At 52.9% G+C, this 27,580-nt stretch overlaps 1 protein-coding gene across 5 annotated transcripts; it reads left to right on the top strand.

The window, feature by feature from the left end:
• The first annotated feature begins 4,496 nt into the window (after positions 1 to 4,496).
• SCNN1A (sodium channel epithelial 1 alpha subunit) lies at positions 4,497 to 26,300 on the top strand. 5 transcript variants are annotated; one of them, XM_029206569.1, is made up of 13 exons: positions 4,497 to 4,546; positions 5,807 to 6,167; positions 13,434 to 13,701; positions 14,484 to 14,671; positions 19,780 to 19,883; positions 20,266 to 20,429; positions 20,867 to 20,965; positions 21,181 to 21,298; positions 23,787 to 23,865; positions 24,000 to 24,057; positions 24,186 to 24,241; positions 24,404 to 24,479; positions 24,894 to 26,300. In XM_029206569.1, the coding sequence occupies exons 2-13, from the start codon at positions 5,812 to 5,814 to the stop codon at positions 25,272 to 25,274; spliced, it is 1,947 nt and encodes a 648-aa protein (XP_029062402.1). In that variant the 5' UTR covers positions 4,497 to 4,546; positions 5,807 to 5,811; the 3' UTR covers positions 25,275 to 26,300. The 5 variants fall into 5 exon arrangements, with proteins under 5 accessions (XP_029062402.1, XP_029062404.1, XP_029062401.1 ...); XM_029206571.1 differs by lacking the exon at positions 4,497 to 4,546 and adding an exon at positions 4,550 to 4,629; XM_029206568.1 differs by lacking the exon at positions 4,497 to 4,546 and adding an exon at positions 4,573 to 5,215.
• The last annotated feature ends 1,280 nt before the right edge of the window (positions 26,301 to 27,580 follow it).

Genomic DNA, 27,580 nt, shown 5'->3' with positions numbered 1-27,580 from the left:
TCCTTGAATAGGGTCTGGTAAACACTGAGAAATGTGTAATTGATGAGGGTCGTCCTTCTCCAGAATATTTTCACTGGGGACAATCCCTCAGCCCAGTCGTTCTCACCTGGGGTGATTTTGCCCCCTAGAAGACATTTGGCAATATTTGGAGGAGTTTTTGATTGTCACAGTTCAGGGGGTACTATTGGCATCTAGTCGGTAGAGGCCAGGGATGCTGTTAAACAACGTACGGTGCACAGGACACGGCCACAACGAAGAATTATCCCAGTGTCAATAGTGCCAAGGTTGAGAAATTCAGCCTTAATCCAAAGGAACAAACTTCAAATGGTGAACTTCTAGGCATCGTGCCAGGTGATTGGACTAAGAGTGGCAGGGAGGGATTTTCTGGAACATCATTTTCGATTAAAGAGAAATTCATACTACATAAGCGCAGGTAAAAGGACACTGTTTTCCACAGTGGGCAGCCCAGTGTGGAGAGGCTAATTAGCTCTAAGCAGTAAGAATAAAAATTTACAATTACTTGAGTGACTCCTTTTCACCCTAGAAAGGATAGAGACTGAAATGAAAAGGTGAAGGAAATTTAGATAAATTAACAAACCACAAATTAATGGGTACTCAGAGGAAATTAGGATGTTGGATGTTTTGAGGATATCTTCATTTATTTTTTTAATTTTTAAAAAATTCATGGGACTTCTTCCCTGGTGGCGCAGTGGTTCAGAATCCGGCTGCCAATGCAGGGGATATGGATTCGATCCCTAGTCTGGGAAGATCCCCCACGCCGCGGAGCAACTAAGGCCGTGCGCCGCAACTACTGAGCCTGCACTCTGGAGTTCGCGAGCCACAACTACTGAAGCCGACGGGCCTAGAGCCCGTGCTCCACGGCAAGAGAAGCCACCGCAATGAGAAGTCCGCACACCGCAAGGAAGAGTATCTCCTGCTCAGCACAACTAGAGAAAGCCCACGTGCAGCCAAAAATCAGTTCTGTATTTCTCTACTTATAATGGTGACTTACGACTCCTATTTCTAGATAATGAAACAAATCTTTTTGTCCTGCCCAAGTGACTCCAAATTTACTCCCTTTTTTTGTAGCTTAATTGCTTTATCCTATGCATTCGAAGGTAAACTTCAAAAGGGATAAGAGCAATCTTTAGAATTTAATTTGTATCTATGTTATACCTAGTATAGTGCTTCAGACAATAAACTGATTAAAATTGTTAATGGAAAAAAAATGTAGTCTAGTTGATTTACAATGTTGTGTTAGTTTCTGCTGTACAGCAAAGTGATTCAGTTTTACACATATACACATTCTTTTCCATTATGGTTTATCACAGGATATTGAATATAGTTCCCTGTGCTCTATAGTAGGACTCCGCTGTTTATTCATCCTATGTATACTAGTTTGCATCTGCTAATCCCAAACTTCAATCCATCCCTCCCCCACCACCACCCTTTGGCAACCACAAGTCTGTTCTCTATGTCTGTGAGTTTGTTTTGTAGATAAGTTCGTTTGTGTCAAATTTTAGATTTGAGGATACTTTCTCATGGCACATCACTCTCTGTCAAAGATATACCTTGAGTCTTACCCAAGATGCTAATTCTGCTGTCTTCTGCAGAGTGGGGGAGTCAACAAAGAGTGGCCACTAGACCCTGGGGCCACTGGTAATAAACCTAGTGCCTGTCTTCAGAGAACTCATAATATGATCCGTGCATATGGAAACACACACATACACGCATGCACACACGCACACACCGAGATAAGAGTGTACAGCAGTGCATGTTGGAGCGTGGGGGAGAAAGCGATCACTTCCACCATCTCCTGTCCCTGGGGAGCAAGAGGCAGGAAGGCCCTCTGAACTCACAACCCTCATTCCACTGCAGACCTTCTAGTCTCCCCTCTCTCCCTGTAGCCTTTGCACTGTTTATGGCTAAACCACAGGGTTAGAGGATGGCCAGTCCTGGGAGGGGGAAGGAAGGGCTGAGGCTCTGGGAGAGGCTGGGGGAGCTTCGAGACAAGACCTAGAAGGCCCTGATGCCCCCCAGAACAGGCATCCACTTCTCTGGAAGTCAGGGAGCATCACTGAGCTTGGAAAGGGGAAGCTCAGCTCTCAATCTGGCCCCACCCCCAACTCCCAGGGTGATGTGGGCAAGTCACTTTGTTTCTGGGGCCTCAGTTCCCTGATGCATTAAGCAAGGGACTAGATGTAGAGCCAGCTGGAAAGGGCTTTGGTGACCATCTGGGCTGCCTTACAACCCCACCCCCTCCCTTTCATTGAGAGCCTGGTGGCCCAGAGTGGTAAAGTGTCATTTTGTGGATTTTTTTACATTCTTTTTTTTTTTTTTAATGTTCTTTTCCACTGTGGTTTTTCCCAGGAGAAACTATCATTTTCTAAGGCACATAGCTTAAAAGCCAACATGGAAGTCATAGAATAATGCCTAGACCGTGGTCCCATTTATGGAAAAGAACTATATATCTTGTTTTTAAAAAATACATGTAAGTCTATAAAAGCACCCAAAAAAGATGGACACAAATGACAGTGGCTCTCCTGGGCCAAGGGGTGGGAAAGGAATGGGACAGAGGGAGGCTTTTATTGTCCTGTAAACCTCCATGTTGTTGGAAAATTGTGTTGTGAAAAAAACGTGTTCAGGTATTTTTTTCTGCACCTTAAAAGATAATATTTAAAACAGAGCCATGACAAGTGCAGGTCTCAGATTTCTGCTTTTTTCACAACAACAAGCTTGCTCTGGCCCGTTCCAGATCTGGAATGCTGCTGTCTCTAAGCTACCACACCCTGGCAGGTGCTACAGGGACACGGCGCCTCGCTCTCCAGCTCAGCCCAGCCCAGGCCTCTCTATCCTGCTCACTGAGCCCTTGAGAGGAAAACGAAAACTATTTGCAGTGAGGCCTTGGGCCAGTGGTTGGATTTCAGGCACCAGTCAGCAAATAGGAAAGGCAGGGATGTGTCTCTCTGAACCTCTGAGATGGGACAAGCAGGGTGCTGCGTACCGCACCTGTAGGTAGGATGTCCCTTGGGAAGGCGGGGACGGTAGAGAGAGCTTCTCACGGAGCCTGGGAGATAATCCAGGACCCTGATGGCTGGTCAATCCACGGACTCTCTGTGGGAGTGTGTGAAGCTTCCTGGTGTTCAAAACCAGGTGCAGGGGAGCCCCGGTTCCCCAGGAGTCTGTGGCTGGTCTCCCTTGGGGTGTACGGCAAAAGCCCTGCAGACATCCCCGTGCCGAAGAACAATTCTGCTCTGTCCTTCACTCTACTGCTATTAGGTTTTGTGTGCACAGAAAACTGGCTTATCTTTGCGGGGTGTAGTTTCTTCATCTGGAAAATAAAGAAAAAGCCAGGCTTTCCCTTCCAAGGGGAGTTGCCCCCTATGCGTGTCAGGGAAGCAATGGGGCGCGTTTGGAATCCTGGTCGACAGCAGCTCTCACTTTAAAAGGCCACAGGAGACGGGCGCAGACAGGGCTGTACCCTGAGCCCGCTTGTTCTGCAAGACCCAGCAGAGATGCCATCTTCTCCGGGAAGCCTTCCTGAGCCCCCCTGGGTGAGTGCCTCTCCCTCCCTCCCCACCGCCAGGCTCGCTCAGCACTTGGCCTCCGCAGCTGTCGCTAGGACCCTTGTCTTATGCCATCAGGGCCTGCCCTCTCCCACCCAGCTACATCAGTGCTCGGGCTGGGCCCCGGCGCCTGCACATCCCAGGCCTGCTCCTCCAGCAGGCGGGAGAAGCCAGTGGACGCCTCCTGCAGGGATACAGTGGCAGACCTCTCACCTGGCTGTGTGGTTTGCTCTCTGTGCCTCCTGGGCCCTGTTTTTTTTTTTTTTTAACATCTTTATTGGGGTATAATTGCTTTACAATGGTGTGTTAGTTTCTGCCCCATAACAAAGTGAATCAGTTATACATATACATATGTTCCCATATGTCTTCCCTCTTGCATCTCCCTCCCTCCCACCCTCCCTATCCCACCCCTCCAGGCTGCCACAAAGCACCGAGCCAATATCCCTGTGCCATGCGGCTGCTGCTCCTGGGCCCTGTTTGGAGGCCTCATTCTCTGATGCCTTCCCTCTTCACTTGGCGCTTCACTATTCTCTTGCTCCATTGCTTGGGGCAGAGACTTTGGAGGAAAAACACAGCCCCACATTGAGCTTTTCCTTCCTTCCAGGGCTGGTGCGGCCTTGGGCCAGGCCCGGCCTCTTCCTCCGCATCTCCCTGCACGGCCCACATCCCTCCCTGTCTCCTTGGTGGCCCCTGTCCCTGAGCTCCCTGGGCTCCGGGGTTCTGCCCAAGTGCCCTGCCTGGCCCCTTCTCCGAGCACACATTCCTGCAACCCCGTGACCACAACTGGGGACATTACACATTCCTGGCCTGGCAGCCAGTGATGTAAAAAAGAACAGAATGTCCCCAGGGCCCCGCCCAGCCCCCAGCTCCACCTGGGCCCCTCCCTGGGCTGGACAAGGTAGGGGTGCTGGTGAGGAGTCATGAGGGAAGAGGCTGGACCAGCTCGGACAGGGAGAAGGGTGCTCTGTGCCTGGTGCCAGGTGGGGCCGCGAGGTGTTCCCACCTCAGTGAGCGGGGAGGGAGGTTGCAGACACGCCTTCTCCTTCCTCTCCAAGGCCTGGGGGTGAGGCTGATGCAGGGGTGCCTCTGGAGGGATTCCCCAGGGAGGGGCCCTGGCTCCTGGAAGCCCGCACAGGGGGGCCTTCCTGCGCTCCTTCAGGGGAGGGGCTGCTTTTGGGGCCGGCTCCCTCCTCCTCACCCCCCTTCTCTGCCTCTCCTCCCTCCCGGTCCTTCACCCTCTCCTGGTCCACCCACCTCCCTTCTCCTGCCTTCCCTGGTCTCCTGATCTCCCCACCTTAGTCTCACTCGTCCTAACTTGTCCTTTTTCCCATGCTTTGCCCTCCTGGCTTTGCGTTCAGGGTCCTTCTCCTGATTCAAGACCTCTGACCCTCCCCTGCCGTTCTGTCTCCTGGTCCCCCTGCCGGCCAGCTCCCCGCCAGTCCGAGGCCCTGACTCTTCTCCCCGCCACCTCTCGCCTTCCCCGTCCCTGTGCACCTGTTGCCTGCCCTCAGGCACCCTCCTCCCACCGAGGAGCTCTCAGCTCTGACTCCTCCTCTGCCCCTCCCCCTGCCCGGCTCACCTTTAATTGAGATGCTAATGAGGCTTCTGTCGCTTCCATACCTGGCGGGCGGGCAGGCTGCACCTGTCAGGTGAGGGGGAGGAGAGGCCGGGCTGCCAGATCCAGCTGGAAAGGAACCAGTCCCAGTCCAGCCACAACCCGGGAGTGGGGAACCGGAGGCCACCCAGGCCCCTTGGAGCCCTGCAGTCCTCGGGGCCGAGGTCAGGGCCAGAGACCGGAGGGAGCGGGGCGGGGGGAAAAGGAAGAGGGGCAGGATCAGAGAGGCGGGCGCACGGAGAGGAGACAGGCAAAGCAAGGGAGCCCAGAGACACCCAAAGAGAAGCAGGAGGCAGAGACGGGGACAGAGACGGAGAGAAGCTAAGACACAGATCCCTGAGGAAGAAGACCAAAGAAAGGGATTGACTCAGCAGGGCAGAGACCGCAGTGGAGACAGAAGGGGAGATTCTAGGACAGAAACCAAAAGGTGGCCTTATCAGGGAAGCAGGGAGGTCACTCTTCTCGCCCCGACTGCTGCAGGTCAGCTGGCTCCCGGGGAGGGGGGCGGGCAAGAGAGGGAGAAGGTGGGCTGAGGGTGGGCTGAGGGCATGGCCCCGAGATGACGATGGAGGCACCCAGAGCCCAGGACTCAGTCCTGCCCCTCGTCCTCCCCGACCCACCCAAGGGCTCATGAAGGGAGACAAGCATGAGGAGCCTGAGCCGGGCCCCGAACCTGCGGCGCCCCCGCCGTCCACGGACGAGGAGGAGCCCCTGCTGGAGTTCCACCACTCCTACCGGGAGCTCTTCCAGTTCTTCTGCAACAACACCACCATCCACGGCGCGATCCGCCTGGTGTGCTCGCAGCACAACCGCATGAAGACGGCCTTCTGGGCTGTGCTCTGGCTCTGCACCTTCGGCATGATGTACTGGCAGTTCGGCCTGCTCTTCGGAGAGTACTTCAGCTACCCCGTCAGCCTCAACATCAACCTCAACTCGGAGAAGCTCGTCTTCCCCGCCGTCACCGTCTGCACCCTCAATCCCTACAGGTCGGTCTCCTTCCGCCGCTTCCCCGAGCCTGGGAGGGGGCTCCAGAGGGTACAGGGGTGCCCACCGGGCAGGCAGATGCTCAGACCCAGAGGTAGGAGACGACACTCCTGTCCCGAGGCAGACCTCCCTTTGGGCAGGATAGGGAGCCCCCGACCTGATGGGCTGGCCTTCGCTCTGCCCAGTGACGCCTTCCTAGTGCCCGGGGCTTCTCCAGAGCAGGCTTGGGGCACCGACAGCTTCCTCCTCCAGCCCTTCATCCTCCCGCAAGCGGGAGGGAGTGCTGATGAGGTCAAGATGCTGAGAACTCCAGAAGGGCAGGGTAGGGATCAGCCCCTCCTCCGCGTCAGGCGATGAATCTGACGGAGGCTCTGCGGTGGGGCCACGGCAGGGCCGGTGGGATGGGCGGTGACAGCTGGCAGGGGCCTGGCCCTGGTACGGTGGTCCTGGTTGAGCAGGGGGGTTTGTTCTGGAGAAAGCAAAGTGGCGGCTGATAGCAAAGCATTCTGTGAGCCGGAGGTGGGGGGCGTGGAGAGTCACAGAGCCAGGAGAGCAGGACAGCCCTGGTCAGGCTGTTCCCGCAGAGGCTCAGGTGACCCTGCTGGGCTCTACAGTCCACCTGCCCAGGTGACTGACTCTTACGTACTTGGGTGTGTCCTGAAGTTTTGGGTTTCATCACTGCTCTTTGCCAATTTTCGGTCCGGGAGCCGGAGGGTGTGGAGGTGACCATAGAGAAGACAGGAGGGCAGGGCTGGGTGTTTACACACACCCACATTTTCTGTGTGTTCACTCAGTCCTGCCACACCTTGGGACACCCGAGGCAGGCCAGACACAGGGCTAGGCACCCGGCAAATGGGTTCACCAATAATTCCTGAAGTTGTTGCCGAGGGCCAGGTACTCTGCTAGGTATTTGAAAGATAGGATGGAAGAGACAGGCATATAAACCAATAACTTCAGCTCACTGTGATAGGTACAATAAAAATTGTGAGGTATAGTCTCTGTCTTCAAGGAGTGTAGGATTTACGAGCGCACGTGTGTGTGATCGCAGGAGTGTGTGTGTGAGCACACAAACGGGGTGTGCGTGCGACTGTGGGTGACTGGGATTGGTCACACATTGGGGGTGGCATATTCTGTTGTGTCCGAAGGTGTGTCATGAACTAATAAGGGTTGGGACCTCCTGTCCTACAGAGAAACATTGCCGGGCCATTTCATTGATTAACCCCCTTATAAGGTCCAGGGTAAGAGGCCAGTTACCAAGAAGCTGCCTCACGCACCAGACACAGCTAAGTACCCCACAGGCATCTCCTTTAATTCTCCCAACCATCCTACGAGGCGGGTACTATTATCATCCGTGTTTTACACTTGAGGAAACTGAGGCAAAGAGAGATAAGGCACAAGGTCACAGAGACAGTGACTCCGCTGTGACTCACCCTGTTTGCCTGATCACAAATCACAAACCCCGCCTCTTCTTAACACCCAAGATGTGAACGTGGAATAAATGGAATCTCCGCTCAGAAGTTTACATCTCCTTTCTGAGCTTGTTTTATTTGCCTTCTCAGCCTTCTTTCTCCTCCCCTGCTCCCTGTGACTTTGCTTCTCCTCTTCCCAACCTCGTGCTCCTCTGCCCTAAACTTTCCCTCCTCTTCCCACACCCTCATCCCCTGGGGCAGTGGCGGAGGGGAGGGAGGGGAGGGCAGGCAGGCCTGAGGACTAGGCTGTCAATAAAATACTTGTGGTTGAAAGATGTGGGTGAGAGATGGACAGGGCGGGGGTGAGTCTGTTGAGGCCTGCGTATTTTCCAAGGCTCTGCAGGGAGCAAGGCCCTGAACAGTAGTGGAAAAAGCCCCCAGGGAATGAAAACCAGAGCCCCAGCCTCTGAGGCCTGCAGGCTGGGAGGCAGGTGTCCACACAGGAACAAAATCCCTCCTGCATGACTTAGTGGGGAGGGAACACAGCACCCTGGAAGGGAGGGGAGTCAGGAGAGCCTCCTCAAAGCCGGGCAAGGGTATTGAACGTCTGCTACGTGCTTGATCCTGCCCTGGGTGCTTTATAAGCGCTACCTCATTTAATCCTGACAAGTCCATGGAGATGGGCATTATTATTTCCATTTTTGCAGATGTGGAAGTGCAGGTGAAGTAACTGAGCAGGGTCAAACAGCAAATAATAAAAAAATGAACAACGATAATGGCTAACACATGCAGTACTTAACACAGTACTTCATAGTACAAACAAATGAAAATTTTCTATTAATTAAATGATTTAATCTTCACAGGAGACCTCTAATGTAGATACCAGTATTACTCCCATTTTACAGCTGAGGAAACTGAGGCCCAGAGAGGTTATGTAACTTGCCCAAGTTCACACAGGGAACCGGTGGTAAAACTGAGATTCAAAAATCCGCCCCCCCTCCCTCCCCCCACATAGGAGCCAGTGCATCCTAGGTCAGCAGCTGAGTCACAGACCAAGTGTGTTTGATCTCAAAGCTCTTTCTCCCATTGCACTTTAAGGGGGGGCCAGGTAAAGGCATCCAGGGTTGGGGGGCTGGTGGGAGTCTGTGGGGAAGAGCAGCAGGAGTCCGGAGGGAGGAGGGAGGAGGGAGGAGGGAAGGATCCAGGCTATTGGTTCCTGCTCGAGGAGAGAGGCAGGGAAGGGTGGACAGGTTGATGCAGCCCGGTGGGGGTGGGTGGTAGCCTGAGTGTGACCCACGCTGCTGGCTGGCATGGGTACTAGAGGCAGAGGCAAGATGGGTGACTTGGACAGGGGAAGCAGGGAGGAGGTGGAAATCGTGACCAGATGCCCACCTGCAGGCAGCTGGGCGTGGCTAGCAGAGGGGGAGGAAGAAGGGGGAGCGTGGTTCTGAGCTGTTCTATAACTGCCAGAAAAGGGGACAAGGCTGAAGACCTTCATGCTAAGCAAGGAGGTGCTGAGAATCCAATGTGAAAGGTCAGCTACAGCAATCCCCTCCTTTCTGGTTAACAAAGGGCTTTCTTCACCCCAGAGACAGGGCCAGACATATCCACATCAAAGCCCAAGAACTTATTTTTCATCCAGTCCTCGGAGGGATTGAGGCCGATTCTAAGGAAGAGCTTGGCATTCTTAGACAGCAAAGAAGGTCATGGAATCTTCCTTCCTGGAGATGGCAGAGCAGGGGGCATGGCGGTGAGGAGTAGGGCAGTGCCCCAAAGAGCTGCATTGAGGCAGGGGAAGGCTCTGAGCCGACCCTGCACTCCCACAGGATCTGGAAGGCAGGCTCTGCATTGGCAGGCCTGGCAGGGACAGAAAGCCCAGACTCTTAGACCTGACACTCTCCCACCCCCCTCCCAGGGATGGACTCCTTCACGTCAGGAACCTTACTACCTCTGTAGCAGCTGTTGCTGGAAAGTTCTTCCCTAGGTAAAGCTGCAGCTTACCTCACCGTCACTTCTACCCTCCGGTCCTGGTTCTGTCTCTTTGGAGAAACTCTAAAGACATCTTCTTCTTTGCCCGATGGGCCATCAGTTCAGGTGCGCCTGACTGTGCCACACTTTGCCAAGTCCACTATCGCGATCTGATCTTCATCACAAGCTTGCTGGGTAAGGAGGGGACTATCAGCTCAGAGTCAGAGGAGAAGACGGAGGCTCTGAGGCCCTAAAGGCTTTGCAAAGGTCACCCAGCTGCTAGGTGGACGAGTCAGAAATGGAATCTGGTCTCAGGCTCCACGTTTGTTAAGACCACAAAGTCACAGGGCAGGCGAGTGGCAGGCAGTGCTCCTGTCTCCTCAGCCTTCTCTGCTTCAACAACAGGTTACTATTATCGTTCGCATTAAAGAACAGTCATGACGATAATAACAAGAGCGGCAGTTATACAGTAGCCACTCGGCCGGGCATTTTCCTCAGTACTTTTGATATATTAACTCATTTAATCCTTACCAGCACACCGTGCAGCAGGTGCTCCCATTTTACAGCTGATGAAACAGAAGCCCAGAGAAGATAAAGTAACTTCTCCAAGGCCAACCATCTAGAAAGTGGCGAGGCTAGGAAATGAGCGTGGAAAGCTGATTAGATCTCACTTCCAGTAACGTTTCCTTCTACTGCTGTTCTTTTAATGACCAGCAACAAACAAATCTCAGAATGTCAAACACACACCTTCCACCTGAGCTACATTTTCTCCTGGGAGAGGATGAGGGATAGCCGGCTAGGCTTTTATGAGGGAGGTAGTGGAGGAGGACTGAGGACTTGGACTAGGCAGTGACTGCACACTAGGACCTCCCGGGACTCTTGTAAAAACTACCTTGTTTGGGCCCCACCCGATCCCACCAAATCTGACTCTGGTGATTGAAGCCCTGCACTGATGGTTCACTTTTTCTTTAACTGAGGCAAATTTACATACAGTAAAATGCACAAATCTTAGGTGCTCTTTGAGGCTTGGCGATCAAGATGTTGAACATTTCCATTAGCTGGTGACCCTTTGTAGTCAATTCCTTTCCCTCTCCCACTGTCATCTTCTGACTTCTGTCACCATCCATTAGTTTTTTCTGTTCTTAGACTTCATATAAATGGACTCACACACTATGAATTTTCTTGTATGTGTGTCTAGCTTATTTTGCTCGGCTTCACGTTTCTGAAATTCTTTCATGTGGTTTTCTGTTTGTTTGTTTGTTTGTTTGTTTTCTGTATCAGTCCCTTTTTACTGCTGAGCAGTGGTGATGGACATGTGGGTTCTTTCAAGCTTTTTGCCTATTATGAATAAAGCTGCTATGAACATTCACATACAAGTCTTTATGTGTTCATTGCTCTTGGGCAAATAGCTAGAAGTGGAATTGGGTGAAATATACAGAGGGTTACAAGGTAGATGTAGATTTAACTTTAACTACCAAACTGTCCTCCAGACTGGTGGTACCATTTTAAACTCCCACCAGCAGCAATTCCAGATGCTCCACATTCTCATCAACACTTGAGGTTGTCAGTGTCTTACTTTTAGCCTAATGGATGTTAAACGGTACCTCATTATGGATTTCATTTGCATTTACTTGAAGACTAATTATCTCGAGCACCTTTTCATGTGTTTAGTGACCATTTGTATATTTTGGGGGTTCATTTTTAAAACAATTTGTCTTTTTCTTGTTGATTCATAAGAAGTTTTTATATCTCAGGATTTCTTCTTTAAGTATATTTTTTAAAATATTTATTTATTTGGTTGCACCGGGTCTTAGTTGCGGCATGTGGGCTCCTTAGTTGTGGCATACATGTGGGATCTAGTTCCCTGACCAGGGATGGAATCCAGGCCTGATGCATTGGGAGTGAGGAGTCCTATCCACTGTGCCACCAGGGAAGTCCCTAGATATTCTTTATTCCAAGGAATTTTGCCCACCCCAAGGACATGAAGATCTCTTCTATATTTTCTTCTATAGTCTTTATGGTTCTGAATTTTTTGTTTAGGTCTATGATTCAGCTTGACTTAATTTTTGTATATGGACTAAGGTAGAGGTTGAGGTTCTTTGTTTTTTCTTTCTTTCTTTTTTTTCATACACTATCCAGTTGTTCCAGCACCACCTATTTTAAAAAAAATTATTTTCGCCATTGAGTTGAACTGGCGCTTTGGTCAAAAATCAGTTGACCATATATCTGTGATTATATTTCTGGACTCTATTCTGTGCCATTGATCTTTCGTTTATCCTTACATTAGCACTACACTGTTTTGATTACCGTGGCTTTATAGTCTTAAACTCAGGTAGAGTAAGTCCTCTAACTTGGCTCTTCTTTTCCAAAATCGTTTTGGTCATTCCAGGGTCTTTGCATTTCCATATCAATCTTAGAATCAGCCTGTGAATTTCTTCCAAAATGTCCACTGAAATTTTGATAGACACTTGAGTTGAATCTAGAGAGCAATCTGGGAGACCTCATGAGTTTCTTTTTCTTCCTTTTTTTTTTTTTTAATATTTACTTATTTATTTATTTTTGGCTGTGTTGGGTCTTTGTTGCCGCGCACGGGCTTTCTCTAGTTGTGTTGTGTGGCGGCTACTCTTCGTTGGGGTGTGTGGGTTTCTCATTGCTGTGGCTTCTCTTGTTGCGGAGCACAGGCTCTAGGCACGCAGGCTTCAGTGGTTGTGGCACCTGGGCCCAGTAGTTGTGGCTTGCAGGCTCTAGAGCGTGGGCTCAGTATTTGTGGCGCACGGGCTTAGCTGCTCCGTGGCACGTGGGATCTTCTCGGACCAGGGCTCAAACCCATGTCCCCTGCATTGGCAGGCGGATTCTTAACCACTGAGCCACCAGGGAAGTCCCCCTCATGAGTTTCTGATCCATGAACATCTGCAACCCCTTTTATTTTGGTCTTGGTGGTTTGTTTCAGCAGGATTTTCGGTGTACAGGTCTTGCACTTCTTTCGTTAGATTTATCCAGTGTTTGATGTTGTTTATGCTGTTTAATATGGTGTTGTATTTGATTTCGTTTTCCAAATATTTGTTGCTAGTTTGTAGAAATACAATTAGTTTTTGTACATTGGCTTTGTGTCTTGCAACCTCGTTTAATTTCTAGGTGTTCTAGGTGTTTGTTTTGTTTTGGTAGATTCTATCCCTAAGGACCTGCTACTCTGGACTTTCGTGATGCAGAATATAGGCCCTGTACTGAGAAGAAGGAATGTGAGGATTTATACTGGACGGTGCTTAACTCACAGTGTTTGGGCCCCACCCGAAACTCATTAAAACGGAGTCTCCTCTGGTGTATGGTAGGCGGGAGGGGGCGCGGCGTATGCAGCATTGGCATTGGCATTTTTTAAGTTCTTTGGAAGATTCTAGAAGTGCAGTTGAGAACCCTAGACTTAGAAAGTGTCAGATGGCAGACGGACCCAAAAGCCACCCTCGCCGGGGCGGGAAGGGGCGGGGGAATGGGGCGGGATGGCGCGCGCATCGCGGGTCCCTGGAGTGTCTGGGTCCAGCCCGTCCACGCCCCCCTCCCGCCCTGGGAAGGGTCAGACAAGTTCCGGGTTCCCTTCCAGGCCAGGGCTAGGTGGGAGGAGAGCGCCTCCCGCCTCTCCCTCACGATAAACACGCGGCAGTAAATGCCGTCACCGCCGGAGCTCACTGTCGCCTCCTATTATTCCGCGGACACACCTGTCTGCACGCCCCCTCGCCCCCGAGGTAGCCTGGGAGACCCCAGAACTATTCCCCGCAGGCTTCTCCGGGATGAACCGACCTCTCCGGTTACAGACAGGGAAACCGAGGCCCAGGGGCGCCGGGGATTGTCGCGAGGCCGCCGCCTCCTGGTCCGACCCTTTGCCATCGCTCCTCCCAGGTACACGGAAATGAAAAAGGACCTGGAGGAGCTGGACCGCATCACAGAGCAGACGCTCTTCGACCTGTACAAGTACAACTCCTCCAACACCCTCGTGGCCCACGCCCGCGGCCGCCGCGACCTGCGGGAGTCCCTGCCGCACCCCCTGCAGCGCCTGCCGGTCCCGGCTCCGCCCCACGCCGCCAGCAGAGTCCGCCGATCCGACTCCAGCCTGAGGGACAATAACCCGCAGGTGAACAGGAAGGACTGGAAGATCGGCTTCCAACTGGTAAGGCCCCGCCCCCTCGCCCCGCCCCTCTGGTGCGGCCAGAGCCCGGGACTCCGCTCCGCTCCCTTTTCCTACCCACCTCTGCTGCCAGTGATACGAGGCGGACCCAGTCCGCTGGCTGGCAAAATGAATAAGTTAAATACTTAAATACGGTTTGAAAAATAAAATTAAATGGCATCTCTCTGGGCTCCAGCTTGTGGAGGCTCCTCGCTGGGGGCCTCTGTGGGAGCGTTTATGGGGTGGGAAGTCAGATCTACTGTGGAAAAGGCGCTTTCTGAATTCCAATCCCCCCCAGTGGGACTCAGTTGGGACCCTCCAGTGTGATGGGGCACTGGGGCTCCGCCGGCCTAAGACAGAGAATAGGGAGACAGTAACAAGGAAACTTTAAAAATAAATGGGAGAGAAGCAGAGAGAAGAAAGAGAGGCCCCTTTAGCGAGAGCGGAGCATGGTACCCGGAGACCGGGGTTCCAGTCCCCGCTCTGGTGCTGGGACGAACCACTTGATTCCTCAGTCTTCCCATCTGTGAAATGGGGAGAAGAATCCTTGCTCCACCCTCCTCGGACTGCATAAATGACCCTGAGGTGTGTGCAGCTCCCGGTCTCCTCCATTAATCCCCTGCTCTCCGGGTCCGCTCTTCTCGGGGCTTCTGTTTCTTCCCACTCCTGGCTCCCCACCCCTGTCTATCCGTCTTCAGGACCCCAGACTATCCATTCCTTGACCTTGGCCCCCGTCCTGCTTACCCTTGCTGCTGGTCCTCTGACTCTCTGGTCTCTGTGTCTAGTGCAACCAGAACAACTCGGACTGCTTCTACCGGACGTACTCATCAGGGGTGGATGCAGTGAGGGAGTGGTACCGCTTCCACTACATCAACATTCTGTCCAGACGTCAGGACACTCCATTGCTGGAGGAGGAAGCGCTGGGCAAATTCATCTTCGCCTGCCGCTTCAACCAGGTCTCCTGCAATGAGGCGTGAGTCTGTCCCTGAGGCCTGGCTTCGTGCTCCCCGTGGGGTCTCCTTCCCTGCGCCAGCCTGAGGCCCAGCATGGCCAGCACCCCGGAATGCTGGTTGACTAAATAAATGCTTGCGGGTGGGGAGGAGGGAGAAGCATTGACTTCAGGTCCAAACCTCTGCCCCAGGAATCGTCCTGCAGGATTTCTGCTGCTCCCTGCAGGGCTGGGTCTGAGTGAAGCAGCCTCAAATGGATGCCCTGGGAAGGCTGGGGTTGAGGTCCGGCTTTGAGAAACCAAGGGCTGGAAGCATGGTTCTCCATTTTTCTAAGGCCTCTTTCTCACTAGCATCAAACTCCAGAGTGCCTGGAAGGTCATCTGGTCCCCTGCCCCGCCTGCTCAGATGACGCGGCAGTAGTGGTATAGTGGATACATCATGGACTGAGTCAGAGTCTAACCCTCAGTTCCTGCTCTGGCTCTGTTTCTTCCAGGCCAGGTGACTCTGAGCATTTCACATCACTCTTCGGAGCCTACTTCTTTGTAACGTGGGGGAAGTGAGATTCATTCAATGTTCATTGAACAAATATTTTTGACTGTCTGGGCTGTGCGCCCGTCACTGTTGTAGACATTTGGGATACATCAAAGAAGAAGAAGAAAAATCCTTGTCCTTTTGGCACTTTTTCTTTCTTTTTCTTCTTTTTTCTTTCTTTCTTTTTTTGGCCACACCGTGCGGCATGCTGGATCTTAGTTCACTGACCAAGGATTGAACCCACGCCCCCCGCAGTGGAAGTTCAGGGTCTTAACCGCTAGACGGCCAGGGAAGTCCCTTGGCACTTTTTCTCAAGTGATGAAGATGATGATAACATCTATCTCCAAGTGCAAGAGATGACGAGTTGAGAGCACTTTACGCACTGCAGTGACTGGTGGGTCTCATTACTCCTGTGAAATGATACTCACACAGATGAAGTGACTTGCCCTAGGCCACCAGGCCAGCCCGAGCCAAGGGTCCTCCCCACTCTACTGCAATGCCCGCCAGGCATTCTTTCAGTCACATCTCCTGTCATAATGTCCTTGCAAAGAGGTCATGGCAGCTGCCAGCTCTCTGAGGGCTGGGAGAGGCTAGGGGTAAAGGGAGGTCCCCTTCTGTAGCCTCTGGCCCCTCCTACCCCCGCCTTCCCCTCCCTATTCCTCGGTGTTCAGGCACCATCTCCCTGCCTCTGCCTGGCTGAGGAAGGGTGTTGACGCAGCGTCTCCACTCTACAGGGACCCCTGCCCTTTTCTGTCACTAGGGCCACGTGTCACCTGGTTCTGCCGCCACCCCTCACCTGGAACACACACTCTGCCCAGCGCACACCTTTATTCCTGTCTCTTGTTTCTGTGTTTGTTTGAGGACAGAAGCTGCCACTGGGGAAGTGAGACCAGCACCTGAGCCTGGGTCAGCCCACACCTGCCACCGACTTGCTCTGTCACCCTCTCACTTTGCCTGCCCCAGGCTGCTGCCTCCCCATCAATGGAAAGTCCATCGTTCATCTCAGTCTTGATGCTTAGGTCACTTCCTCAGTTCAGAGCCTCATTTATCACCGGGATTATTATAACCCTTCTAATTTGTCTCTCTGCCTCTCAATCCTCCCTTTATTCTGCGACCACAGGAAGCTTTAATACTTCAGGGTTCTGCCTGCACTTCACTGTACTTAACTATTCCAGTCAGGCCCGTTTAAAATCCTTCAGTGTCTCTCTGGCCTTCGGAATTGAGTTCAAGCGCATTATCATGGCTTTCTCAGTACTCTCCTCCCCCGTATCCAACACCCTTTCCCCTCTCTCTATAATCTTTTCTTTAATAACAGCTCTATTGAGGGACTTCTCTGGTGGTCCAGTGGGTAAGACTCCATGCGCCCAATGCGGGGGGCCCGGGTTCGATCCCTGGTTGGGGAGCTAGACCCCACATGCATGCCGCAACTAAAAGATCCTGCGAGCCGCAACTAAGACCCAGAGCAGCCTAAATAAAAAAATAAGTATAAAAAAAAAAACAGGGGCTTCCCTGGTGGCACAGTGGTTTAGCGTCCGCCTGCCGATGCAGGGGACATGGGTTTGTGCCCCGGTCCGGGAGGATCCCACATGCTGCGGAGCGGCTGGGCCCGTGAGCCATGGCCACTGAGCTTGCGCGTCCGGAGCCTGTGCTCCGCAATGGGAGAGGCCACAGCAGTGAGAGGCCCGCGTACCGCAAAAAAAAAACAACAACAAAAAACCCAGCTTTATTGAGATATAATTCACACACCACAAAATTCATCCTTTTAATGGCTACAATTCATTTGTTTTTAGTATATTCACAGAACTGTGCAACTATTACCACTGTCTAATTATAGAATATTTTCCTCACTCCCTGTTCCTTCCCCTCCTCCAAGCCTTGGCAACCACTATTCTACTTTCTGTCTCTATGGATTGCCTACTGGGGACATTACATATAAATGGAATCACACAATATGTGGTCTTCTGTGACTGGCTTCTTTCACTTAGCATCCTGTTTTCAAGGTTCATCCATGTTTCAGTGTGTATCAGTAATACATGCCTTTTTTTTTTTTTTTTTTGGCCACGTTGAGAGGCATGTGGGATCTTAGTTCACCAACCAGGAGTCAAACTGGTGCCCCCTGCAGTGGAAGCGCGTAGCCCTAACCACTGGACAGCCAGGGAATCCCCCCAGTTCCTGCCTTTTTTCTGACTAAATAGTTTTCCATTGTATGCAGAAGCCACATTTTGTTTACCTCTTCAGTGGATGGACGTTTGGGTTGCTTTCACTTTTTGGCTATTATGAATAATGCTGCTATGAGCATTCTTGTACACGTTTTTGTATGGATGTATATTTTCATTTCTCTTAGGAGATACCTAGGAGTGGAATTACTGGGTCACATAGTAATTTTATATTTAACATTTAGAGGAATTGCCAGACTGTTTTCCAAGTAGCTGCGCTGTTTTGCATTCTCACCAGCGGTGTGTGAGGGTTGCAAATTCTCCCCAGCCTCCCCTTGTTATATCTGTCCTTTTGACTTTAGATGTCTTAACGAATCCCTATACTCTTTTTTTAAAATTTTATTTATTTTATTTGTGGCTGCGTTGGGTCTTCGTTGCTGTGCTCAGGCTTTCTCTAGTTGTGGCGCAGGGGCTACTCTTTGTTGCGGCGCGCAGGCTTCTCATTGCGGTGGCTTCTCTTGTTGCGAAGCACGGGCTCTAGGTGCGCGAGCTTCAGTAATTGTGGCACGCAGGCTCAGTAGTTGTGGCTCGCGGGCTCTGGAGCGCAGGCTCAGCAGTTGTGGCGCACGGGCTTAGCTGCTCTGCCGCATGTGGGATCTTCCCGGACCAGGCCTCGAACCCGTGTCCCCTGCATTGGCAGGCGGATTCTTAACTACTGTGCCACCAGGGAAGTCCCTGAATCCCTCTACTCTTAATAGCAAATTTATATAGCTCTTACTGAGCGCTAAGCACCGTTCTGAGTGTAATTTAATCCTCCCAGTATCCCTACTAAGTAAGTAGTATGATTATCGCCATTTTATCGATGAGGAAACTGCAGCACAAAGAGATCAAGTACCTGGGCTGGTCCTCCAGCTAACACTGGTTAGAGCTAGGATTCAAGTACAAGCTGTTTTGTTCTGGAGCGCATGCTCTTCACCGTCACGTTATACTGCTGCTCATATACATATTCTCATAATGTGTTTACTGTGTTTCTCTTTGTATGTGTTTTTACCCAGTGTGTATGTAATGTGGACATAAATGGCGTTGTGTTATGTATCTCATGTCACTTTTTATTTTGTAAACTAAGCTCTGTGAGTTTAAGAATGATCCATGGTGCTGTGTCTACGCTGTTGATTCCACCTGCTGCAAACAGCCCGTGGTGTGCCTCTGCCACACCGTCCCTGTCCCTCTCCTCTGAGCAGGGCTCACAGGCCTTGCAGGACTGGCCGCTTTTTTCTTCCTCCCTCCCTGAGGGAAGCCTTTGTTCTGGAAATGCTGACTTCCTAGCCCTTCCCAGAATGTGCACCAGTACTCCACACCCCTGCCCCTTTGCTCTTCAAGGCCGATGGAGCATTCCAGATCGTCTAGTTCCATCTCCTCCTTTTACAGATGAGGAGAGTAAGCTTAGGGAAAAATGGCTGCTCAAGGCCGTGCAGCCAGCGCCCCGCTCCTGACCTCCGTCCAGCCTTCTTTCCTCTCCTACTTCTCTTCCTTCCTCCTCTGCCTCTCTTGGCCCAAAGCCTCGTCCCCCTCTTCTCCCTGCTCCCCTCACTGGCTCCCGGAGGGCAGGGTAGTTAGAACACAGATCCCCTCTGTTCCCGTGTGGGCTCTAGCTGCAGCCCCGCACAGCCTCCCTGTTGGGGGACCTGTGATTTGCTGTCAAATCGTGTTCCTATTGCAACACAAACCTGTGATTCCTTTCTCTCTGTTCCCAAACTTATCCCAGCCCAGCTTTGGACCTACCAGTGGGAGGCATGCTGACGTGAGCGGCCCCGTTCCTGCCCTCGCATCTGACCTTCCTCCTTGAAGCTTTGTGCTCACTGGTCTCGCTCTCTTACCCCCGGACCCCCCTTCCCTTCCGTTCATTTGTCAGCTAGTTGTTAATGATCTCCTGTATCTCCAGTGTGCCAGGAACCACACCATTACCCTAGAGACGATTCGGACATGAATGAGATGTGGCTCCTGTCCTCAAGGAGATTATAAACCAAATGGGGAACTAAGAGTTAGACATGCGAGAAGCTAGGGATGCTGCAGGAGTTCATAATGCAACACAGTGACGGGAGGGCCACAAGGCCAGTGAGGTCAGTTGGCCTCACCGTAGGGTGGAAGGGAAGGAGCCTGGGTAGAAGGAGCCTGGGCTAGAAGATAACTGATCTGGGTTGGTGTCCCATCTCATCCTTGCTGCTTGTGTGACCTTGGGCAGCTACTTGATCTCTCCGAGCCCGTGCTCCCTCTTCCGTGAAGTAGGGATGATGCCCAGTGGAGTGACTGAGGGCTTGTGGGCAAGGCTCCCAGCACTGTGTTGGCACATAGTAGGTGATCAGGAAACAAAGGGCTCTGAAAGTCTTCCTCTCCCTGACCCCCTGCACTTTCCCCTCTGACCCCCCTCTCTCTCTCCTGCATAGGAATTACTCCCACTTCCACCACCCGATGTATGGGAACTGCTACACTTTCAACAACAAGAACAACTCCAACCTCTGGATGTCCTTCATGCCTGGGGTCAACAACGGTGCGCCATCCCTGGCCTCGGCCCCAGCCCCTCCTCCGCGCTGTGCACCCACATTTACCCACCTTGAGCCCGTGTCCTAGTGATGCTTGGGGCCTCACTGCAGCATGCCCATCTGTATCCTGGAAAAACCCTCTTTGTTTTTTCTCCCCTGTGGGCATCACGTGGTGCATTCCAGGTGTGGTAGGAATCCTGTCCCAGTCCTGCCTTCCGCTGCCCCTCACCCCAACCCCGAATCCAGCTCAGGGGTTGCCAAACCCATTTGCAGGTCTTCCTGAACTTGCTGCCCTGGGAGGCTTAGAGACGAGGCAGGGTGGGCGGGTGGGTTTCCACCCCCAGATGCTTCTCCCAGACCCCCCTCACTCTGTTCCCTCTGCACCCCCAGGTCTGTCCCTGACGCTGCGGACGGAGCAGAATGACTTCATCCCGCTGCTGTCCACGGTGACCGGGGCCAGGGTGATGGTGCACGGGCAGGATGAGCCTGCCTTTATGGATGATGGAGGCTTTAACCTGCGGCCTGGTATGGAGACCTCCATCAGCATGAGTAAGGCAAGGAGGCTGACTGGGAGGCCTGGGAAGAGAGCCTCAGATGAAGGGCGGGGAGACGGCCTGGGGGGTGACAGCCAGAGGACCGAAAGAGGTCGTGCAGGGGGAGCCTCGAGCGCGTGGAGGTCTTCAGGAGCAGAAATCAGGGGTGAGGGCCCCGGCCGAGTGGGTGTTAGGAAGTAGGGATCTGGAGGGGTGAAGCTCGGGCGAGAGCACCGAGAAGGGGTGCGGGGCATGCTTGGGGTTCCAGGGGATGCTCCGGGCCCAGTGTCCTTGGAAGTAGTCCCGGGCGTGTGTTTTGAAATGGTGAGGCAGATAGGAGAGGAGGTAAGGTAGGACATACAGCCTGGGACTGAGGGAAGACAGAGGCCAGGAAGAGGCCTTGACAACCAGAGGTCTGACCTCTGACCTCTGACTTCTCCATGTCTCTGCATTCGCAGGAAGCCGTGGACAGACTTGGGGGTGACTATGGCGACTGCACCAAGAATGGCAGCGATGTCCCAGTGGAGAACCTTTATGGTACCAAGTACACACAGCAGGTGAGGCTCAGCCTGTTTCTATGGCGACCATCTCCCAGCCCTGCAGTGCAGGTCAGCCAAAGCCACAGGGTGTGTGTGATGGGTGATGGGGACGGGTGGAGAGAGGGATGGAGGCGCATTGTGGGGACTGGTTTGTGCTCCCCTCCCCTGCCGTTTGGAGCTGCGTCGGGGAGGGCAGTCCTGACCCCCTCCCCCTTCCTTCTCCCCTCCTGCAGGTGTGTATCCATTCCTGCTTCCAGGTGAACATGATCAGGGAGTGTGGCTGTGCCTACATCTTCTACCCGCAGCCCAGGGGTGTGGAGTTCTGTGACTACAGGAAGCATAATTCCTGGGGTGAGACTGCGGGAGGCCCAGCCCCACACCCCACTTGAGCCCAGGACAATCCCAGGAGCCCTGCACCCTCAGTGCCCTGGCTGTGGCTTCTGGCTCCCACGGTCTCTGGCAGGTTCTCCTGCCGACTCTTGTGTTCCGGCCCTTAGATGCTACCCCTCTCTGTTTTCCTCTCACTCTCTGTGCCTCTCCTCTATCTCTGTTCCTCCCTCACAGTTTCTCTCTCTCTCTGTTTTGGCTTCTGTGTGTTTATAATGGGATGGCCCCATTTAAAAATAACTCGCAGCAAAAAGGAAGGAAGAGCCATGAAGCAGATCTCCCCCGGGTTCTGCGCTCTGACTGTAGCTTCCCGGCTCACTCCCCAGGGCGCCAGCCAGGCCGGTGCTGGGCACTGGCACTGGGGGCAGGAAGAAAATACTAGACGTTATATGCATCTGCCTCATTCCCTAACATCTTCCATTTTATGTATGTTTTATAATGTACATAATGTATCAGTGCAATAGGAGTGGGTATGTCATTTAGAAACCCAATACATAGATTGGAATGGCTTACGGAGGAATGTTTTACCTAGAATCTGGAGGGCACTAGATTCTCCTCCTGACCCTGGTCTAGGAGCCGACCAATCCCTTTTCCTTTTTTCTACAGCTGAGTTATTCAGCAGGGAAGCTGTGCTTAGAGAGAAAGAAAATCCCCAAGAGACTAGAAGGTAGAGGGCAGGCGTCCCTGTGCACATGCCCTTACCTGGCACAGCTGACCCCTCCAAGGGGACATGGCAGGGGCACAGCAGACCCTAGAGTTGCGTGCTGCTTCTGTCTTGGCTCTGCTGTGTTCATCTTTCTGCCTACTTCCTTTCCCGGCTCTGCTGCACTCAGCTTTCCCCCTGCCTGTGCTCTGCAGTCGGCCTTCCGGCCTTCCGATTCCTGGCCCTCTGGCCTTAGAGCATCACAGCGCATCAGAGCTGGAGGGAAGCTCAGAGGGCGTCTGGCCTGACGGGCTTCTTTCTCAGATGAACAAGCTGAGGTTCCCGAGGGAAGACGCGATGTCCCAGGACACGCAGAGCAGGGACTCTGCCCACTGCTCCCCCGACCCCCAAACAGTGATTGCTAAGTGGTTGTGAATTTGAAAAAGATCTTCGAGAGAAAAATAACATTGCTGTTTGCTGAGAAGCTGTGAGGATGAGGGAGAGGAGCTTGGCTGAAAACACAGTCTGTTGAGTTTCCTGAGGACGGCTTACTCCCAGAGAAAAGGGCCTAGCTGTTTCCCACTCTTCCTAATTAAAGATTAATTATGTAATTAATAATATAAACCCTGGTAGACAGAGAGATTTGGGTCAGAAATGAAGAAGGACTTCTGGACGGGTGACTAAAAGTAGCAAGAATGACAAAATAACCTTACTTAGAACTTGGGAAATAGGGGTGAAGGGCGAATTCATGGTCCCATTACTTTTTTTTCTTGGTAACAGCTTTATTGAGGTAATTCGTTTCCCGGATAACTCACCCAGTGAAAGTGTACAGTGGAACTTTAGTATACTTTCAGTTTTTAGCACAGTCACAGAGCTGTGTATCAATCATCACAATCAATTTAGAACCTTTTCATCACTCCAGAAAGAAGCTATGTACCCATTAGCCCTCTCCATCTCCCCTTTCCCTGCGACCACAGGCTCTCTCCCTGCCCCTACCATCCCATGCCCCTCATAACCACTAATCTCCTTTCTATCTACCATAAGATTTACCTGTGTTGGACATTTCTTATATCACAATATGTGATCCTTTGTGATTGGCTTATTTTCATTAGCATAATGTTTTCAAGGTTCATCCACTTTGTAGCACACATCAGTACTTCATTCCTTTTTATGGCTGAATAATATTCATTGTATGGATGGACCACATCTTGTTCATCCAGTCATCAGTTGATGGACCTTTGGGTTGTTTCCATTTTTTGGCTCTTGTGAATAATGCTGCTCTGAACATTTGTGTACAAGTTTTGTGTTGAGTTTTCAATTCTCTTGGGTGTGGAATTGCTGGTGCATAGAGAAGTTCTATGTTTAACCTTTTGAGGAACCGCCAGACTGTTTTCCACGACGGTGGTACCATTTTACATTCCCAGCAGTGATGAGTTCCAGTTTCTCCACATCCTCACCAACACTTGTTATTGTCTTTTTCCATTATAGCCATCCTAGTGGGTGTGAAGGGGTATCTCGCTGTGTTTCATTATTCTTACACTAAAATTGTTCCCATTTCCTTCTTTGACCTTTAAATGTTTGTCCATATCCTGTGCATCTTCACAGAGGTGTACCCTGGTTGATTTTATTTTTTATTGGACTTAGCTTAATTTCTTCAACATTTTCTGGTGCTGTCACTCGGGCGGCATCACCGTAACGCTACGTAATACTCTTGTGAAGTGGGCGCCAGGGATCTTGGGAGACCTCTTGGGTGTGGGGTGGAGAAGGCTGAGGGGGCCTAGGGAAATGAGCACGTCTCTGCACCCACAGGCTACTGCTACTATAAGCTCCAGGACGCCTTCTCCTCAGACCGCCTGGGCTGTTTCACCAAGTGCCGGAAGCCATGCAAGTGAGCATCCCCCCACCCCCCCGGAGCGCAGGTTGGGCAGCTGGCTGCTTGGCTGGGTAGAATACGGGGTCCTCAGCCCAGCTTTGAGTGGGAGAGCCTCACCCCCCATCACTGAGCACCTTCTCCGTCCCCAGTATGACCACCTACAAGCTCTCTGCCGGTTACTCACGATGGCCCTCGGTGACATCCCAGGTAAAGTGTGTGTGTGTGTAACATTGTGGTCTTCTGGGCATATACTTATGGTTGTGTATGACCCCACCCCATCCCTGTAAGCCTGAAGACTCTGGGGTGACCCCATTGACACCCCAATCCTTTCCCAGGACTGGGTCTTCCAGATGCTGTCCCTACAGAACAATTACACCGTCAAGAACAAGAGGTCAGTCCTACCCTGGTTCCGGCCCCGGGAAAGGAATCTTTTGGAGGGAAAACAGACCTGGGAAGAGGGGTCATTGATACGGTTGATTGGAGGAGGGTGTTTCCGAGCGGCAGAGAAGTTAACCCTCTGCCATTTCTTCCCACCTTCTCCCCAACGCCAAAGAGATGGGGTTGCCAAACTCAACATCTTCTTCAAGGAGCTGAACTACAAAACCAACTCTGAGTCTCCCTCTGTCACGGTGCGTCCTGCCTCACTGAGGCTGGGGTTCTCGTGGGGATCTTAGCGGGGTGGCTGTCTGTAAAGACAAGGGATGGCCTCTGTGGGCCAGAGGGTTTGGGCCTCGAAGGTGGAAAGGGGATAGGGCAAGGGTGAGGATTAGAAGGTTGGCAGGAGGATGCTCGCTGGGGGTGAAGTCTCTGGGGCAGGGGGTGACGGACGATGGGGAGAAGGCCCCTGAGACAGGTCTGGGTTTCAGCCGTCCGCGTCGTGGCCTGGTTCTCAGCTTTCCCTGGAAGGAACCAACCAGTGGCCGTGCGCTCCCAGGGGAGGGGAGCAGAGGCCAGGGGCCCCGGGACCGGGAGAGGCTGAGCGGGCTGGCCGAGGAGGGCAGGGTTCCTCTGCTGAGTGGTCAGTGTGCCTCTCCCCCTTACAGATGGTCACCCTCCTGTCCAACCTGGGTAGCCAGTGGAGCCTGTGGTTCGGCTCCTCCGTGCTGTCTGTGGTGGAGATGGCCGAGCTCATCTTTGACCTCCTGGCCATCACATTCCTCATGCTGCTCCGGAGGTTCCAAAGTCAATACTGGTCTCCAGGCCGAGGGGGCAGGGGTGCCCAGGAGGTGGCCTCCACTCCAGCTTCCTCCCTCCCCTCCCGTTTCTGTCCCCACCCCGCGTCTCCATCCTCATCCCTGGCGGGCCCTGCCACCTCCCTGGCCTTGTCAGCCCCTCCACCTGCCTATGCCACCCTGGGCCCCCGCCTGGCTCCATCAGGCTCCATGGAGGCCAGCTCGTCTGCCCACACTCCGGGGGAGCCCTGAGAGGGAAGGGCGGTGTCCCCTCCCCACGGCAGGCACTTCCCTCGGTGGGCGGGGACCAGCTTTGGCAGGATTAGAGAATGTTTGGGGCTGCCTCTCAGAGCTGCCCAGCTGCCTGTGCTCTGGGGCAGGGAAGCAGGCTGGATAGGGGGCTGAGGAAATTGTCTGGAGAACCATGGCCAGCATGGCCTCGGTTCCTGCCCTGTACCCGCTGGTCCTGCCTCAAGAACACTCCGGTTTCCCCACCCGAGTGCAGACAAGTCCTCTTTTCCCTTGGATCAGCCAAGCCAAACTTGGATCTTTGACAAAGAACTTTCCTTGGAAACAACTGACCACCAGAACAAAACACAAACAAGGGCACACAAAGCCATGCACGGTTTCCTCCTCAAAGATGACCGGATTCAGCCCCAGAATGGCCCTCCACACTGCTTTCCAGGGACACAGACATTTGCTCCTCTTCTTGAACTTGGGTGGGGAACCCCACCCAAAAGCCCCCTTGGTTGGTTGCTAGGCAATTCCCTTTCCCTGACTCTCAGGGCAGGGGCTGGAACAGCTCAGTGTAGTAAAGACTTGGCCATTCCCAGTCGGAGTCCCAGGACTCTTCCAGCCTCACGACCCCATGCCCCCACGGAGCCACACCCCAGCGCCTCTGCCCTGCATCCCAGTCCTTTGGAACTCTGTGTATCTGCTCAAGCTATTTCCTTAGCCTGGAAGCTTCTCCCACCATCTGCTGGAGAACTCCTATGCATCCTTTAAACTCCAGCTCAGGTAACATTACTTCTGTGCAGGCTTCTGCCCCGTCTCGTCTTGCCCAGGCGTGACCACTTCCCTATCCTGTGGACTCCCACAGCACACCAGGACATCCATGGAACTGCAGATGTTGCATTTTACTTCCTGTTTGTTTGTGTCTGCGTCCCCAGCTAGGCTGAGCTCGTTGTGGTCAGGATTGAGTCTTGTTCATTTATGGATCCTCAGGGTCTAGCCCAGTATCCTGCTTGGAGCAAGTAGGCAGGTACTTAATAAATGTTGTTGCATAAAGAATGTCTGGAGTGCTGGGTGGGGGCACCATGAAAGGGTCAGGGAGTGGATGCAAGTCCTGGGTCACTGTCCAAGCACCTGGGAGGTCCCGGCTTGGGGGAAGGGACAGTCTCCCGTACCCCTGGCTGCACTACGGAAATGACCATTCTTCAGGGGCCTTAGGAGAGACAAAGTATCTTGTTAGTTCCTCCGTGGGCATTGCCGAGCATCTGCTATGTGCCCATCACCATGTTCAGGTGGGAGGTGAAGACAGGTGCCCTTCCGTCAGGAGACCTGTGCAGTTCCTGGGACGATGTGCCCCTGTCCGCGGCCTGAACCTCCTTTCCTTCCCAACCTTGGTTACCACCACGTGCAATCCTCTGCATTGGCTGAGTACCACTCACCACGCAGCTGCAGCATCCTCGTCCTCATCTGCCTCGTCTGCAGCATCCTCGCCTGCCTGCCTCCCCAGCAACTGCCCGCTCGTGGTGGAGGAGTATGGGAAACAGGCGAGGTTCCTAGGAACCTCAAAGCCTGTGCATTCTCACTCTCACGTCATCACAGAGAGAGCGGCATTGGGAATCTTGCCAGCTTTTATTTATTTTTATTATTTTTTTTTTTTTTTGCGGTACGCGGGCCTCTCACCACTGTGGCCTCTCCCGCTGTGGAGCAGAGGCTCCGGACGCGCAGGCCCAGCGGCCATGGCTCACGGGCCCAGCCGCTCCGCGGCATGTGGGATCTTCCCGGACCGGGGCACGAACCCGCGTCCCCTGCATCGGCAGGCGGACTCTCAACCACTGCGCCACCAGGGAAGCCCCAGCTTTTATTTTAACAAAGGAGAATTGAGGGATGTCTGAATCGAACCCGGGTTTCCAGACCCCCCAGTTCCTTCCCCCATTCCAGCATCAGACCTGGAACTCAGAAGTCAGCCTTCCTCATCCTCTTTGGGACCACTTCCCCTGCTGCCTTGGTCTTACTCCCCTCAATTGTAATCTCCCCGTCCTGAGGAGCCACGTGAATCTTGGGAAAGCGGCGGGGGGGGGGGGGGGGGGGGGGGGGGGGGGGGGGGGGGGGGGGGGGGGAGCGGATGGTGGAGGGAGCGGGAAGGTAGGAAAGGTCGTGACGAGGAAGTGATGTGACGACTCCTGACTTCCCTTTCGTAGACACAAGACGATGAGGGGAAAATGCTGGTGTCACAACAGTTTCCTCTCAGAGCTCTCAGGTTCAGCCTGCTCTTGTGCTCTCTGGCCACAGCCTATCGTCAGTCCTGCCCCAGCCCTCCCTGGCTCCGT

This window comes from Monodon monoceros, unplaced genomic scaffold (assembly GCF_005190385.1).
Source record: "Monodon monoceros isolate NGI ecotype Baffin Bay Population unplaced genomic scaffold, NGI_Narwhal_1 Super_Scaffold_6, whole genome shotgun sequence".
Taxonomy (NCBI): Eukaryota; Metazoa; Chordata; class Mammalia; order Artiodactyla; family Monodontidae; genus Monodon; species Monodon monoceros.
The sequence above is the reverse complement of the archived record's forward strand: the minus strand, read 5'-3'. Positions and strand labels throughout refer to the sequence as shown.